Genomic DNA, 17170 nt, shown 5'->3' with positions numbered 1-17170 from the left:
TTTGCTAGCAACTTCAACTAGAGTACCTCTATAGGGTAAAAAGTAACTATTCTTCAAAAGTCAACATACTGCAGCACGGAACATAGCCAGAGGAAAGTTATTCCTCCGCTGTCAATTTCCTTCTAATCATGTAAGTTCACCAGGACACAATATGAGATCAGATCTGCCGCTACAAATGCAAAAGCAAACCAGGGCCCCTGCTCTTTTCACAAGGCATCATGAATGGGATTCATCCTAGCACATTCGAAGTCCAATGAATCATGTAGGATGAAAACATCAAGGAAGATCAGGTGAACACAATGACACCATAGTTCTAGCTTTGTAGGTCTTGCAAAAGGCGGACTGTGTCAAGAGGTTGAACTTGGAGACCAAGGCATTACCATATCTCTGACTAGGCTTTAACGGAGATTTCAGGCGAAGTTGAAAGAGCAGATTGCTTATTAATAGCAATTTATCTGAATTTTCTTTGAATTTAAGCAGCAAGAATAATGCGTGATAGACAGGAAGCAGAAAAGAACGAAGACAAATCGAAGCAATGTAACAAGATTGGAGTTAACCTACTTAAGGCAATACGCAGACATGATGACCGGAGAGACCTCACAGGTAAACCACTCTATTTATTCACAAACAGATGGTGCATTCTCAATTGATGGAAATGCATTTGTACTGCTTAACTGTGTTAGTGATAGCTTCTTCTACAGGCAACCTCTCCATACTTGATGCACCATAAAACCCATGAACTCCTTGGGTATTTTTTAGTACGTATTCTGCTTCTTTTGGACCAGAAATTGGACCTGTAAAGCGTTCAAAGATGTTTTTTGTTACTATTGTAGTAAAAAGCAACCTTGAAGGAAGCACATTTCCACCACTATTATTGATGAGAAGATTTAAATCTCGAGTTATCTCAAGTTAAAAGTCCATGTTACCCTGTCAAGGTATTAAGATGAGTAAGTTAAAAAACAGAATACCAATTTAACTTCTAAACCTTAAAAAAAATTCCCATAAAAATTAGATAAGAAAGTAAATGCTAACGGATAAGTCCCATTACCTCCATGACAGAGCACTATTATATTTGAATTGATCTGAAGAGCAGCATCTGCAATTGCTTGTACACGGTTAACACTGTCCTCCAATGTAACGGCTGTCTTCGCACCAATGGACCCTGCCGTTGTCAGCCCCATATGGGCTACTATAATGTCAGCACCAGCTTTTGCCATCTCAATTGCTTCCTCCTTGTTGAAGGCATAGGGAGTCGTCAACAGACCAAATGCATGGGCTTTTCTAATCATCTCCACTTCCATGCTAACATAAAAATGTGGAAATATAAAAAACAGAAACAGCTCAATAAACTTGAATGCATATCTGAAAAACAGTGTAATACAAGACTTACTATGATAAATAATTCTCATATAAAATTCCAGTAAAGCAGCTGAGGTACCCATGAATAGAGGCCATCTAGTCCTCGATACTAAGAAGCATATAAAGGTGGATCCCTAAATTTGCTAATTGAACAACACTACCTTTGTGGTTTGTCCGGTGCATGTGAATCATAAGGCCCCTAACACCTTTATATCAGATTTCTTTTTTTGGACAACTGTTAGCCCATGATAGGTCTGAATTTTATACGACTTTTATCTGAGTTGAAGACAATGCTAAAGGCACCTTTCATGCCTACCTGTATCCCATTCCAGTCTCCTCCAGGTTTTGGCGAAAGTTACCGTCAAAGAGCCCTACCGTAGGAAAATTCTGGACTCCAGAAAATCCGATTGACTCAATCTGCCTAAGAAAGCAATTCATTCGACGAAATGGATCAGTCCCACATACTCCAGCAAGAACAGGAACTTCTTTGACCACCTAGACAAAATTAAAATGTGATACACAATAAATCACAAAATTTATGGAAGTAAAATTTGATTAACAAATATTGTATTCTGTGCTCCTTGCACACAATCTGAGACCCCTCTATAATAAACTAAACCCGAATGAAACATGTGGGACCTCACTCAAAATCAAACAAAACTATGAGAAAGATAGGAGTTCCAAACTCACAGGTAATACTTCATTAGCCATGTCAAGTACCACTGCATTTGCATCAGCAAAAGGAAGCAAACCAGCCAGCGAACCCCTTCCGGCCATCCGGAAGCGCCCTGAATTGTAAATAACAATCAGATCAACTCCCCCTGCTTCCTCAAATTTAGCAGATATACCTGTCCCTGCACCAGCTCCAATGATAGGAATCCCCTCCCTAATTTGTTCTCTTAACCGCTGTAGGATATTGTATGTTCTCTGCAGTGTTTCTGCAAATGACCAATTAGAATCTTTTCTACCTGGCTAAATAACAATATCTTATTCTGATCTTTATGAAGCTCATAGATATAGCATTTGATAGAAATTTCTCCTAAAGGCAAGAATCTGAAGAGATAAGCAAACGAAAAGAAGAGAGTCTAACACTGGACATAGAATTTGATATATAAAACTTGCTTTTAGTAATATACACAATTATCTTAGAGACATTTACTCTTGCAGAAGCCTTTTCATGCAAAGTCTTCACATAATCTTCCAATAACCCAGTTTCCTGGAAATACACAACGACTGCGTATCTACCTATACAACAAGTGCAACCCATACAACAATTGCATTTCTTACTGTCTGTTATATGATCTTCATGTTTGATGTAAAAGTCATGCTTTACACACAATTAAAGACTATTTGATCGGAGATTTAAAATGGTGAAAGGTCTCAATGCTTAACTGTTCCCATTTATTCAACTATACTAGATGGTTAAAATGTCGATACAGAGTATTTAATAGGATGACCAGCAGAATTTAGTAGAAAGATCAATAAGACAAGACAAGTTCAAGCCACCTTGGTTGCAGCATGTAATAACTTTTCAACTCATATGCTGTTTTTAGAAAAAATGACTGAAAGCTCCAGACTCCCGATAATTATAAAACCTGTATTTTCTTTAAAATGTAAATTTCTAAAAGAGAAAAACTAATACCTGGTTTTGCATCAGGAAAGTCAGCTGCCTTGCTATGCAGAGTTCCACCACACAATAAACTTTCATTTTTTACCAATTCTTTCACATGGTGGTCTTGATTTGCTTCATCAGTGGTTTGATGTTGAGGACCTGTTCTTTTGATGTTCATCTCCAAGAATGAGTTGACCAATACATCAACGAACTCTGGTTCATTTATATGGTGTGGCAATTTCTTTACCTATTGTAGCAATGGGAAAAATTATATTTTGATAAGTAGCAATTCTTTTTTATAATGTTACTGTTGAGGAACAGATATATAAAAGTCTTACATGACTCTCACAATAAGAAGTCTCACACGAAGAGGTCTCAGAGAAGATTCTCAGTTTAAGGTGTTTTAGTTATGTTAGTCTTCTATTTATGTTCAGTTGTTAAATTATTCTAGGACTTATTTTTTTGTGTTTAACTTTGGGTATAACTAGGATAAGAGTAGTTTAATGTAATTGGATTCTACTTGTTTCCTCTCTTATAAATAAAGGCTCATTGTACTCAAATTACAATAAGTTAGTGAAGTATTTCTCTTTTCCATAAATTCAACATGGTATCAAAACGGTTTTTGTGAGTTGACTCGGATAACCAATAGAGATAATGTGATCATTTTTTTTTATCTATTATCTCTAGTAGTTTAGGTTCGTATTCTATCTTTTTTGTTTCTTTCTTGTCCCAGTACCCGTTGTTTTCTTGGCATTCACATCTCCATACTAAATTTTTCATATTTCAAATTATATTTACGAAAAGATTTTTGAGTCTACTTTCCAATGCAAAAAGAATTTTGGCAATCAGAGTTTTCTACAAAGAGAAATCGATATTTGAAGTAGCAAAGATCAAACTGCAAATGAGGTTCAAGCAACAGCAAAAAGCTTTAACTTTCAAGGCGTTTTATGTCATCAAGAATGAGACTTTATATGGAGAATTATATGTCAAAAGATAGATCTGTAAGTCTATTTCCTTACCTATTAAACTAATTCTCAATTCGAGTTTTCTAGAGGGAGATATCAATATCGGTAGAGTCAGTGGTCATGTTGGCCAAAGACGAAAGAGCACTTAGTTCAACCATATTACAGAGTCTGAAATCTATTAGACTCTTTCTCTCAAAAGAAATGCATCAAATTCTAGTTTCGAAAGGAGAAAATTTCACATCAATCTTATCTGTATAGAAGAAGATATTCACATTGGAGTCAACAAGGGTCAAGCTATAAAACTAAGCAAATCAAAAGGTCATTACAGATTCAAGAACGAAGCTTTTTATGTCAAATTAGGTATGAAATTAAAGCTCTTTGAGCCTAGTTTCTTGAGAAACAAACCGTTTATGATTCTGATATATATATTGTGGGAGATATTGATATCATAAGTAATAAAGGTAAGTTTTGCCGAAAATCTCATTTTTTTCTTATTTTCTCTCCTATTATCTCTCCAAGCATTTGCGTGAATTGAGTTTCCTTTTCTCATAGAATCCTATTTTTTTAGCCAAATTTCTCTTCTAATCAGAGAGTTTTGGTCAGAATTAATCACTCCATGATGTACTCGTTCAAGGTATGCAAAAATTTCCTACTTCAATGTTGTTTTCAAGTTTTGCATTTTTTTTACTTGGTTGTGTATCTGACACATCGTCAACTCTGTCACCACCCCCCCCCCCCCCCCCCCCACACACACACACACATGCACACACACAAAAAAAAAAAAAAAAGCTATACTTGGTCAAATTTATTATATGTTCTACCATTATAGTCTCCCTTAGTTTTGTAAAAAATAAATAAATAAATAAAGGTCATATTCTAGATTCGTTTGGAAGTATGAACGTTGCATAGTCGCATCCTTCCGGTTAAAGTTGTTTTCCTCTAGTATTTCTTCCGTCTATCTTCTTGTGTCTCCATCACTTCAGATCAATGCCTAGAGCCACTACCTAAAAAAGTATATAAGTGTACCCAACAACCAGCTTGAGTTAAGTCTTTTACACACACACAAAAAAAAAAAAAAAAAAAAAAAAAACTATACTTGGTCAAATTTATTATATGTTCTACCATTATAGTCTCCCCTAGTTTTGTAAAAAATAAAAAATAAATAAAGGTCATATTCTAGATTCATTTGGAAGTATGAACGTTGCATAGTCGCATCCTTCCGGTTAAAGTTGTTTTCTTCTAGTATTTCTTCCGTTTATCTTCTTGTGTCTCCATCACTTCAGATCAATGTCTAGACCCACTACCTAAAAAGTATATAAGTGTACCCAACAACCAGCTTGAGTCAAGTCTTTTATTCTTCATCCAATAGGTGATTTGTGTTTGAGCTACCCTTAAAAAGTGAGTAATCTTTTTGTTAAGCCCTAAAGTTGAGTCATTTTTCTGCCTTTAAAGTTGAGTAGAGTGTGTTTCAAACTTTGACTGATGTATAGAGCTTTGTCATACAGCCAGGAGTGATTTTTTTCTCCCACATTGTGTTTTATCCAAGTTGGGCCTTTATGTCCTTTCTATCCCCAACTTGAAGGGGAGAAGTAGTAAAAGAAGTACAAGAAAGAGGTATTTTGTTGTACATATTGTGGTAATTTTTATGTGATCAAAATATTAGAGAAAGGGGGAGAACAAATGATGAAGATTTAACAACTATAAAAAAAAATTAGCCAATAAAGATTGTAGACCAAAAATATTTTTCATTGCAAACTGAAGTTATAAACTCCATCTTGATGGGGAGTGTTGAAAAAAAGATATGGAAGAGCCTTACATGACTCTCACTGTAAGAAGTCTCATAGAGCCAAAATTAATATGGTGAAGTCTTACAAGAGTTTCACACGAGAAGGTTTCATAGAAGAGTCTCAGTTAAACCTATTTTAGTTATGATAGTCTTCTATTTATGTTTAGTTCTTCAATTGTTCTAGTACTCATGTTTTAGTGTTTCACTTTAGGTGTAACTGGGATAAGAGTAGTTTAATTGTAATTGAATTCTACTTATTTCCTCTTGTTACAAGGTGGGACCCACCATGATCACACAAGCTGGTGGGACCCATCATGATCACGTGAGGTGGCATGATGAGTCATCACACGTGTTGGCATCCTTATCACATAAGTTGGAAGATTTGGCAATCTTTCTTGATTAATGTAATCGATTTATCTTCCCTTGATTTATGTAGATTTGGATAATCATGATTGATGTAATTAGGAATATTAGAGATTCTATCTTATCTCTAAATATGTAACAAAAATAGTATAAATAGGGGTCTTGGTTGAAGGGTTCAATCAAGCTCTCCACTTCTCAACTCGTGAAAAATCTCTCTCTAACTCAAATTTTTTTTCTCTCTTTTCTCTTCTCTCTTCTCTACCCGAGATCTCTCTCTCTCTTTGTTCTTTTTCTTCTCCCTCTCTCATCTTGCTCAAGGTTTCAATCATGGGGTCCTAAATTCAACATGCTATCAGAGCATCAAATTTAGGATCCCCACGTCAAAAGAATGCTCTAAGAAGTTATGATCAAAGCTACTCATAGAAGGCTCGTTGTGAAACAAGATTGAAGCTTGTGAGATAAGTTTTTCATTCTTGTTATTATTACTTCATGCTCTTGGTTTTCGGATCTTTAGAAGATGGTTCGGAGATGATTTTATTGTTATCTTCATCTTATGAAATTATTGAGATTTATGCATCTCGGATTAGAAGAAGTTTACCAAGGCAGTTTTGTCGGTTTGCAAGTTCTTGGCTGAAAATCGGTTTATGTTGAGATTTTCTGCATAAAAGGTTATAATTTTGTGGGAACAAGATTTTCCTGATGAAGAACATTGTTCTTGAGCCTATTATGAGTGTTTTTTTTTATCCATTGGATTTCAGAAATCTAATTACTTAGCTTCTATGCTAAGCTTCTCCATTAACTGAGTTATTTGAAGAACTCTACTCAGATTTGTGATTTTTTGGAGAATTTTTTGAGAGTCATGAGGTGGCTAATTGTTCTTGGAAAATCAAGCATCGAATATTGTGTTTTACATAAAAGGAATCAAGCACAAAATAAGAAAGGAAGTGGCTAGTTGACACCAATCTATTTGGAGAAAGATTGCTATTTTTTAAGATCTTACAATATCTTCTTGATTAGGCCTGATTTTGTTTGATTTTCAATCAATTATATCTTGCCAAATTCATGAGGAACTGAATATATACTGGTTTATCCCAAGCTGGAGTCAAATATATTTTTGGAATGATCTTAAAAATATCTAATTCGGAATTGCTACCTTACCTTATTTGATCTCATGCTTATTGATTGATTTTTGCTATTCTCTACAAGGAAGACTAGAGAACTAATTATATAAATTTTTGGCCAGCAAGTTGACTGACCTAAGAGGGTTCCCTCCTGGCCTAAAGACTTGATAAGCTCGGGTTTTCCTCCCATCTACTCGAGATAGCCTTGGCTGGTCTTGAATCTCAAAGCAGCTTACTTAGGCTACTTCAAATTTGAGTACATTATTACCCTTGAATTGCCTCTTATGGTTGAAGAATACATGGGTAACAAGAATGATATTCTCAAGATTACTACCATACCCTTACGAGTGATATCAAATTTCTTCAGCTGGTCCACATCGGTTCGACGGTTCCTTATAACAAGGGATCTACTTGGTCACCTCACCAAACTTGGGCCACCCATTGATAAAGAAGATATTGCTTATGCTAAGTGGTTAAAAAATAATACTTTGGTAACTAGTTGGCTCATCAACAACATGGAAGAACCTGTCTCCAACAATCTTATTCATCTCGACACCGGCAAACAAATTTGGGAGACATGTGCTAAGTTGTACTCTAGTTCTGACCACTTACACATGCCATATGATATTCTCCAAAGAATGTTCAACACTATACAAGGAGAAAATATCCATGAATATTTGGCTCGTTTTAGAGGTCTTCTTCAAGAAGGAAGCTAGCTCAGCCTACCTCCATTGATGTCTCTGTCCAAGACAAACAGAAGGAAGCCTTAGCCACTGCCATTTGCCTAGCAAACATTAAGCTATATCTCGAAGTTGCTAAAAGGAACATCAACCAACCGCGACCGAGGCCATGGAAGAAATTATAGAGGAGGACGAGGAAGAGGTGGAAGAAATGGTTTTGTTAGAACAAACGACAGGGAATGCACCCATTGTGGGAAATATGGTCACACTATAGATCAGTGTTTTAAAATCCATGGCGTACCGGATTGGGTTAAGGCTAATCAAGCCTCAGTAAGTGATACAAAGGAGGACCAGTCTACCACATCAACAGAAAAGAAAACCCTTACTGATGATGAGTATGACTTGTTCCAGAAAATGAAAACACTGATGGTCTCTCCTCCGAGTTCCTCCTCAATTGCTGCTGCCACCACCGCTTCAGGTATGCTCTCTACAACTTCCTCCTCTTCATCCTGGATAATTGACTCAGGAGCCTCCAAGCATCTCACAAGTAATAGAAATATATTCTACTCAGTTTCTCCTTGTCTCACTAATAAACTTGTTACTATAGTTGACGGCTCCCAAACTAAAGTTCTCGGGAAAGGATCCACCTTTGTTACACCATCACTTCCGCTCACAGATATTTTTTTTGTTCCTACCTTTCCCTTGAATCTTTTACATGTTAGTCAGCTAACACAACATTTTAATAACTCAATTACCTTCTCACCCACTTCTTGTGTGTTTCAAGATCTTATAACGAAGCAGGTGATTGGTGGAGGCCGTGAACAAGGGGGGCTCTACTACCTGGACATGCCTAAAATAAATGTCGTCTCAACCAAGGAAACTGAGACAAGTCTATGGCACAATTGGTTGGAACATCCATCCACACAATCTCTTCATCTTCTTTTCCCTACCTTTAAGGATAGGTCAAATTTAAATTGTGAAGTCTATCAACTGAGCAAACACCAGAGAACCACATACTCACCTTGTTCAGAACTTAAAAGTATTGCTCCTTTTTCATTGATCCATAGAGATGTATGGGGACCCTTGAACGTCTCAAACATTTCCTGAGTCAAGTGCTTTATTACCTTTATTAATGATTTTACTCGTACCACATGGCTATTTCTTTTTAAAGAGCGATCTGAAATGCCATCCATATTTAAATCCTTTCGTGCTATGGTTGTCACTCAATTTGGTCAGAAAATCAAAGTACTTCGGTCTGATAATGCAAAAGAATATACTTTCAGAGATCTTGACTATTTTTATCAAAAGAATGACATTATCCATCAAACATTTTGTGCCTACACCCCCCAACAGAATGGTGTAGCAGAACGGAAGAACTGTCACCTTCTTGAGGTAGCTCGCAGCTTATTGTATAACATGAAAGTCCAATACTTTTATTGGCCGCATGTCATCCTTACTGCATACTTTCTTATAAATAGGTTACCCTCTTCCGTTCTCGGTCATAAATCCCCATATTCCTTATTGTTTCCACGTGGTGATCCTTTTTCGCTTCCCTTGAAAGTCTTCGGTTGTACATGCTTTGTTCATATTACCTCCCTACGACATAGTAAACTTGATCCAAAATCTGTCAAGTGTATCTTCTTAGGATACTTTCGCACGCAGAAGGGTTATATTTGCTACAATCCTACTCTCCAAAGGTTACTTGTGTCCAAGGATGTAACTTTTTTTGAAGACTCTTCATACTACTCTGACAATGCTCCTCTAAGTCTCTCATTAATACCAACCTCTCCTCGACCGGTTGTGCCCCGTCTACGAAAACTGTTCAACCCCCTAAAGCGTTGGCTGACACCACACCTGTGGAGTTTGCGGATCCCATCGAGGTAAGTCCATCTTCTCCTATTCTTTTTGGACCGCAATATGATACTCGACCCATTGCCTTAAGAAAAGAACCCAGAACTTACACTATGCCCTCTACTTCTCACCCCATATCCAATTTTGTGTCTCACCGTCGTTTATCCTCTTCATGTTGTCAATTTCTTTCGTCTCTCTCCTCCATCTCAGTCCCATAGTCCTATCAGGAGGCTCTGAAATATCTAGGGTGGAAGGCTACAATGGACGAAGAAATGCAGGTACTCTATGAGAATCAAACATGGGCTCTAGTTCCTCTTCCATCAAATAAAAAACATGTCGGTTGTAAGTGGGTTTTTACTGTTAAATAGAATCCGGATGGGTCAGTTGCACGCCTTAAGGCCCGCCTCGTTGCTAAAAGTTATACGTAGTGCTATGGGATCGATTATGATGAAGCATTCTCTCCGGTGGCCAAAATGAACTCGGTATATATATTTTATTATCTCTTGCTGCTAATTCGTCATGGACGGTTTATCAACTTGATGTGAAAAATGTTTTTTTAAATGGGGATATAAAGGAAGAAATTTATAGGCAACAACCACCTGGATTTGTGGGTGAGGGGGAGTTTGTATGTCGATTGAAGAAATCCCTTTATGGTCTGAAACAGTCTCCTCGTGCATGGTTTGATAAATTTAGCCAAACACTCATATGGGCCGGATTTCATAGATGTTTCGTAGATCACTCCGTATTTCTTAAAGACACCTAAAGGCAAACTGATTTTGGCCGTATATGTTGATAATATTGTCTTAACCGGTAGTGATCCCGAGGGCATTCAGGAAACCAAGGAAAAGATATGTGATGAATTCAAGACAAAAGATCTTGAACTACTTAAATACTTTTTGGGTATTGAAGTACTACAGTCCAAACATGGGATTATACTATCTCAAATGAAGTATGTCTTTGATCTACTAGGGGAGATAGGAATGATGGGGTGTAAACTAGCAGAAACCTCCAATACAAAATTATCTGCAAACACTGGAGAAGATGTGGATATCGGAAAATATCAAAGACTTGTGGGGAAACTCATTTATCTCTGTGTAACAAAGTCGGATATATCATATGCAATAAGTGTGGCGAGTGAATACATGCACAAACCACAACTTACTCACTGGCAAGCACTTGAAAGAATATTGCGATATTTGAAAGGAGCTCCAGGAAGAGGGTTTCTCTATAAGAACCGTGCCCACTTCAACATAGAAGAGTTCTCAGACGCAGACTGGGCTGGATCCCCGGATGACAGAAAATCTACTTCGGGATATTATACAATGGTTGGAGAGAACTTGGTTATATGGAGAAGCAAGAAGCAGAATGTAGTTGCAAGGTCTAGTGCAGAAGCAGAATACAGGGCATTGGCATACACAGTTAGTGAGCTTCTATGGATCAGATCCCTTCTCACTGAACTGGGATTCTATAAAGAAGCCCCTATGGATCTACATTGCGATAATCAAGCGGCAATACATATCACCTCAAATCCAGTCTTCCATGAGAGAATAAATCACATTGAAGTAGACTGCCATTTCATACAAGAGAAATTCCAAGCCGACATATTATCTCTCAAACATATTTCCTCACAAGGGCAAGTTGCAGACATTCTCACCAAACCAATCACTCATAAGATCTCGTCCACCATCTGCAGCTAGCTGGGCATTTACGATGTTTTCTCACCCCCAGTTTGAAGGGGAGTGTTACAAGGTGGGACCCACCATGATCACACTAGCTGGTGGAACCCAGCATGATAACGTGAGGTGGCATGATGAGTCATTACACGAGTTGGAATCTTTATCACATGAGTTGGAAGATTGGCAATCTTCCTTGATTAATGTAATCGATTTATCTCCTCTTGATTTATGTAGATTTGGATAATCATGATTGAGGTAATTAGGGATATTAGAGATCCTACCTTATCTCTAAAAATGTAATGAAAATAGTATAAATAGGGGTCTTGGTTGAAGGGTTCAATCAAGTTCTCCACTTCTCAACTCGTGAAGAATCTTTTCTCTCCTCTCTACCCGAGATCTCTCTCTCTCTCTCTTTGCTCTTTTTCTTCTCTCTCTCTCAGCTTTCTCACGGTTTTAATCATGGAGTCCTAAATTCAACACCTCTATTATAAATAAGGTTCATTATACTCAAATTACAACAAGTTAGTGAAGTATTTCTTTTTTCCAGAAATTCAACAATTACTAATAAACAAAAACTACAAAAACAAAAATAGCTGAAAACCAAAAGTCTTGATCACAAGAATTGTTTGAAAGATAAAGAATGACTCATATTAAATGGATAAGGATCAGTGTGCAACTCTCACTTCTATCAAACATGCACCATTTTATATGGTTAGACTATCAATACCACAAGCCATCCATTCCTTGGTGTACAATCCACTGGAAAAATGATTGTTCTATTAACATTTATCAAGAAATATTTTTTTCCATGTGCCATTTGGTATGGTTACTCAGACTGCCAAGGCTACAAGCCATCCATTCTTTAGTTTACAATCCACTGGAAAAATGATTGTTCAGTTGATATTTTTGAATTTTATGTTAAGCATGGACTTGTTCTGTAAAAAAAATATGGTTAGGAAAAGCATAATAAATTTTTAAAAAATGTAAAAATACTGACAGAGATTTTTTTTAAAAACAAGGTTTTTCTTTAAACACAACATAAATGCAGAGTTTTAGGAACTAGAACTCAAGATAGACTACATTAAGACTATTTACCTTTATTAAGGCATGGCATAACAGCACATCAATCAGCAAGTTGTACTGACGAATTAGAAAGTTTATCTCTTTCAATTCATTGCAGATATTAATTTGATTTCTGGACTCCTACTGGCCTTGGTCTTCCTTCTCCGTTCTTATCAATTGATGCTGCTAACACTGGTTTGGTTTTGTGTTTCTAGTCTTCAAAGAAGCTGTTACTTTAGTTATTCTTTGAACTGTTGATTTCAGGAGGTGGTAAAGTTCTTCAGCTTTTTGCTTGTTCTACTCTGTTGATGTTTGAGGCTATGAATACCAGAGAAAAATACTCTTCACTATATAGCTTTATATGCATCCCATAACGTAAAGTGATTAGCCCATCTTAATTAGAGAAAGAGTAGGGCACCCAACTGGAATACATGACAAGTTGTGCCTAGCAATGTTTTAAAAACAAGGGTGACGAGTCCACCACCTTATGTTAGTACCGAAGAAGGAAGTCCATGAGCTTGAAGGCAAATTTGCATGTCACAGGGGCCAAGGCCACTGCAGGCCACTCAGCTTGCCCATGCTGAGGACCTAACAAATCAAAAAACGACTGGCAGCCACTCTGAAAATTTTCTTTCTGACAAACTGAACCAAAATATTGATACAAAAAGAACATACATATGTTTTCTAGTAGACGAATTTTACCTGTCTTTCTTCAGTTGCAACTACAAGCTTCTCTAATTCATTTATAAGGGCACTTGTAGCCTCTGGATCATAAAATGGCTTTCCTGGTGCATCTAAAGCTGAAACACCCTTTTCTGGAAGGCAAATACATACTTTTGATGATGACTTGTTCACTTTTTCAGCAATAAACTTGGCAAAGTTCAGGTTTTCATGAACAGTAGTTCGCATGAGTGAAACCTGCAGAAGATTGATTTGTTAGGAGCAACTAAATAAATTTAACAGGCCTAAGTTATTTATTTTAGCATAGTCCAACCAAACCATCAAATAAACAAAAACCAATCTAGGGATTTTCATAATAAGGCAAGTGTATTTCAAACAAACAACACAGAAACCAGAGTAGCATGTTCCAGTGCATTCTATTCTGGATATATTGCTGCTTCCAGAGTACTAAAATGAAACGAGAACCTTATGCTCAGTTGTACATATCATCCAAGTTCCATTACATACATATACATCCTCAACAATTTTTTACCAGTCAATCCATTGAGGGAAATAAAAGTTCCCGTGCCGCAATCTCATTTAACAAGTTTGACTTTATAACTACAAAATCCTCAATGATGCTAAAAGAATGATAGAAAGTAGATGAGAAAACTGGATAAAAGTAGATTAGTAAAAGCATACACTTAGGGTAAGGTGTCCACAGGACCACATCATTGTATTTCACAGGGGTGACATAAACCAAGCCCATATTTGGTTCAGTCTAGAAAGTTATCTATTTCATAAGGAGGACAAGAGATAAATTAGATGAGCATGATGATTAACATACTTTCCAGTGAAGGTGCATAGAATTGAATGACAACTAACGATAAAATGCAAGAAAGATATTTTTACCTGCTCATTATGGATATGAATCTTTCTGTCTTCAAATTTGGGAGGTATTGTATTTTTTGCGCCAAAATTTACCATATCCAAAGCCCCCACGCTGATAACTAGGGGCACTTTGTTCTCTATCATGGCATCAAACCGTGAACTATCACATGCCATGACACCTCCAACCAGATAATCAGCAACTTCTGTTGTTGTGATGTCCAAAACTCCCTATGTAAAAAATAAGTGTTTGCAGTCATTAGAGCAACTTTGCCTCCTCAGTTGGAGTCACCTATAGCAGATGCACTTTAATTGCTCTAAATGAAAAAGAGAAAGAAAAATAAAAAAGAAAGATATTAAATTACAAAGAGAAGACAAAGTTTCTCAGAAAGTTTACCTGTATGAAACCCCCTCGGACAAGATCTTCCATTGCCCTGCCACCAACACCTGTGGCGTGGAAAACCAGCGTCTCGTAGCCTTCTTGAGCCAATCTCTCTATCAGAGCATTAACACACGGTGTGGTAACTCCAAACATGGTCAGACCAACCGTAGGTTTTTCGGTCGCCGTAGAAGAATCCTCTGATCTTGAAAGTCTTGCAATGACCATTCCCGCAAAAGCAGCTCCAGCATTAGATAGCAGGGACTTACTTATACTGTTAATGCCAGAAATGTCCACAACTGATGGAAAAAGTATCAAATCGGAAGTCCCAATGTAAGGTTCCGTTCGCCCACTAGCGACAGTGGATACAATGAGTTTAGGAACTCCAATAGGCAGAGATCTTAGAGCCGGAGCAATTAGAGCTGTTCCTCCACTGCCTCCAATTCCAATAGCTCCGCAAAGAAATTCATCTTTAGAAACTTTCTTAAGAAAGTGTCCAAGAGCCTTACTCATTATAGCAACTGCTTCGCCTCTGTCACCTGGAAGCAAGTAAGAAGAAGAGGATGTCTCCATCTCCGTCTCCTCCAAGTAAGGGGAAAGAACATCTTTGCTTGACACGAAATCAAAATCTTCCAACTCTACCGCCTCCTTCTGACTAGCGGAGACATCGACTACTGTCACTCGTACCTGTAAACGTTCAAGAGTGTGTAAGTCACGCTATATCATCAAATTCCGGCAACTCAGAAAAAGAAAAGAGATGTACGTTGAGACAGCTTGACGGAAGAAGAAAAAATCCAGAGCATTGCAGGCCAACGCATGAAGGAAGAGGAGATGAGAACGAATACCTTTGAAATGGAGCTGTCGGAAAATCTACGCAGATAAGATTTTACGGAATTAGAGAGGAATCGAAGCTCTTCTAACTTTGTATCCGCCGTTCCGATGCAGAAAACCCGGTGGATTTTCTCTCGATCGGCCATTTATAGGAGGAGACTGTTAGCTTCAGAAACAGGCAGTCGGTTGGAAGCCCAAGCGTGTTTATAGCGAGTGTGAGGGAACCAAATGAATATGAAATGCCAACAACTAATACCTAATTTTTATTTTTATTTTATTTTGCTTACATAAGAATAAAAGGGGCCTAAACAAGTTACTTGAAAGAATCTTCGGGTAGCTCGCTTCTTTAAAAGATCCGTTAACGGATCCATTCAACCAGGAAGCTAGTTTTTGTCATTTAGTTATTGTCTTCACTATGACAGGGATTACTCTAGTTCTTGCAAGAGAGTTAAGAAGGAAGAGGAAAAGAGAAAGAGGTGTATGGACGAATTTGAGCCAAGAGAAAGAGGCTTAAATGGTCTACTCCATTCCTTGAGGTTATATTTATAATTGTGTAAAAGTGTTTACAATAACTATAATACCCTTAGGGCTACATGCTTCAAAAATAAAAAGATATAAGAGAACATGCACTAGATTGCATAATTATAATTCTATGTTATTTCTATGAAAGTTATCCTTATTTACTACCCCTACACATGTGAGTGTTTCTTAAGACTCCCCCTCAAACCGGTATTTGAAACTTCACTTGGAAATAATATTGGTAAAGAAACTTGTGTGCTTGAAAAAAAAAATTGATTGTCTTGCTTTGACTCATCTTGTTCTTGTTCACATCTTGCTTGTAGTCTTTATCTTGTTCTCATCTTATCTCCCATTTACTTGGATATTTTAGCCACACAAAACTTGATTACCATAACAAGTGGAATTCTTCATCATTAGTTACCACTTTCTTGTACTTTTTCTTCTATTCTCTCCCTTAATTTGAGGATCTCTTTGTTCTTTACTAAGAAACCCAACTTTCACAATATAATGGTGAGAGAAGAAAAATCACTCTTATTCATATGACAAGCTCCATATACTAATCAAAATAGTCATTGTTTGAAACACACTCCGCTCAATTTCAATAACGGAGAAATAACACAACTTTAGGGCGCATCTAAGAGACTATTCACTTTTTAAGGGTAGCTCAAACACAAATCGCCTCTTGGGTAAAAAATAAAATACTTGACTCAAGATAGATGTTGGGCACACTCCTATACTTTTAGGTAGTGGGTCTATAGACATTGTTCTGAAATGATTTATCAAACACAAATTGAAAAAAAAAAGTACAAGTAGTTAAAGTGTGAATAAAAAGATAGTGGTTGTCATACTTCAAATGGAAGGAAGTGCATAATGCAACTCTTCATACTTCCAATTAAGAAGGAGGCGTACAATAAGAGAGATTTAAGACACTAATATTTAGAATCTAGAATAGGAAACAATACTATCTAATTCAAAATTTTCAGACATTTGTCAAAAAATGAAACTAAACTCATAATGGGAAAGACTTCTTTTAAGGAAATTAATGTAATGTGAGATCAAACAAAAGAATCTTTTAAGGAAGGAAAGATACTCAAGTTGGTAAAATATTAACTAGATTTTGAAAAAAAATAGGAAATTTATCCAACATTAGCAACTCAAAAAGTGAAGCAAAAAAATTGATTTAAATTCGGATCTTCGCATGCAATAGGATACCAACATGACTCTTTTTTCTTCCAATGTAGATATCTCTCTCTAGAAATATCAAATTGAGAAAATATTTATTGGGATAGAAATTAGACTCACATAGCTTTATTTTGATATATAATTGTCAATATAAATCCTCAGCAATGTTAGTAAAAACCCTTCAGGAAGTTGAGGTTTTCTACTGCTACACGAAACTTTTATGTTGTTCGACCTTT

At 36.8% G+C, this 17170-nt stretch overlaps 1 protein-coding gene across 1 annotated transcript; it reads right to left on the bottom strand.

The window, feature by feature from the left end:
- Positions 1 to 420: 420 nt before the first annotated feature.
- On the bottom strand, positions 421 to 15417 carry LOC137936013 (toMV susceptible protein tm-1(GCR26)). The gene is made up of 9 exons (XM_068780501.1): positions 15248 to 15417; positions 14421 to 15089; positions 14048 to 14254; positions 13178 to 13393; positions 3002 to 3218; positions 2050 to 2297; positions 1676 to 1854; positions 1049 to 1302; positions 421 to 794 (listed from the first exon to the last, which is right to left on the bottom strand). The coding sequence occupies exons 1-9, from the start codon at positions 15377 to 15379 to the stop codon at positions 643 to 645; spliced, it is 2274 nt and encodes a 757-aa protein (XP_068636602.1). The 5' UTR covers positions 15380 to 15417; the 3' UTR covers positions 421 to 642.
- Positions 15418 to 17170: the final 1753 nt, after the last annotated feature.

The sequence above is a fragment of the Aristolochia californica genome, unplaced genomic scaffold (assembly GCF_029961685.1).
Source record: "Aristolochia californica isolate CCGP_79_NKW_82.1479 unplaced genomic scaffold, dmAriCali1.0.hap1 SCAF_7, whole genome shotgun sequence".
NCBI lineage: Eukaryota > Viridiplantae > Streptophyta > Magnoliopsida > Piperales > Aristolochiaceae > Aristolochia > Aristolochia californica.
The sequence above is the reverse complement of the archived record's forward strand: the minus strand, read 5'-3'. Positions and strand labels throughout refer to the sequence as shown.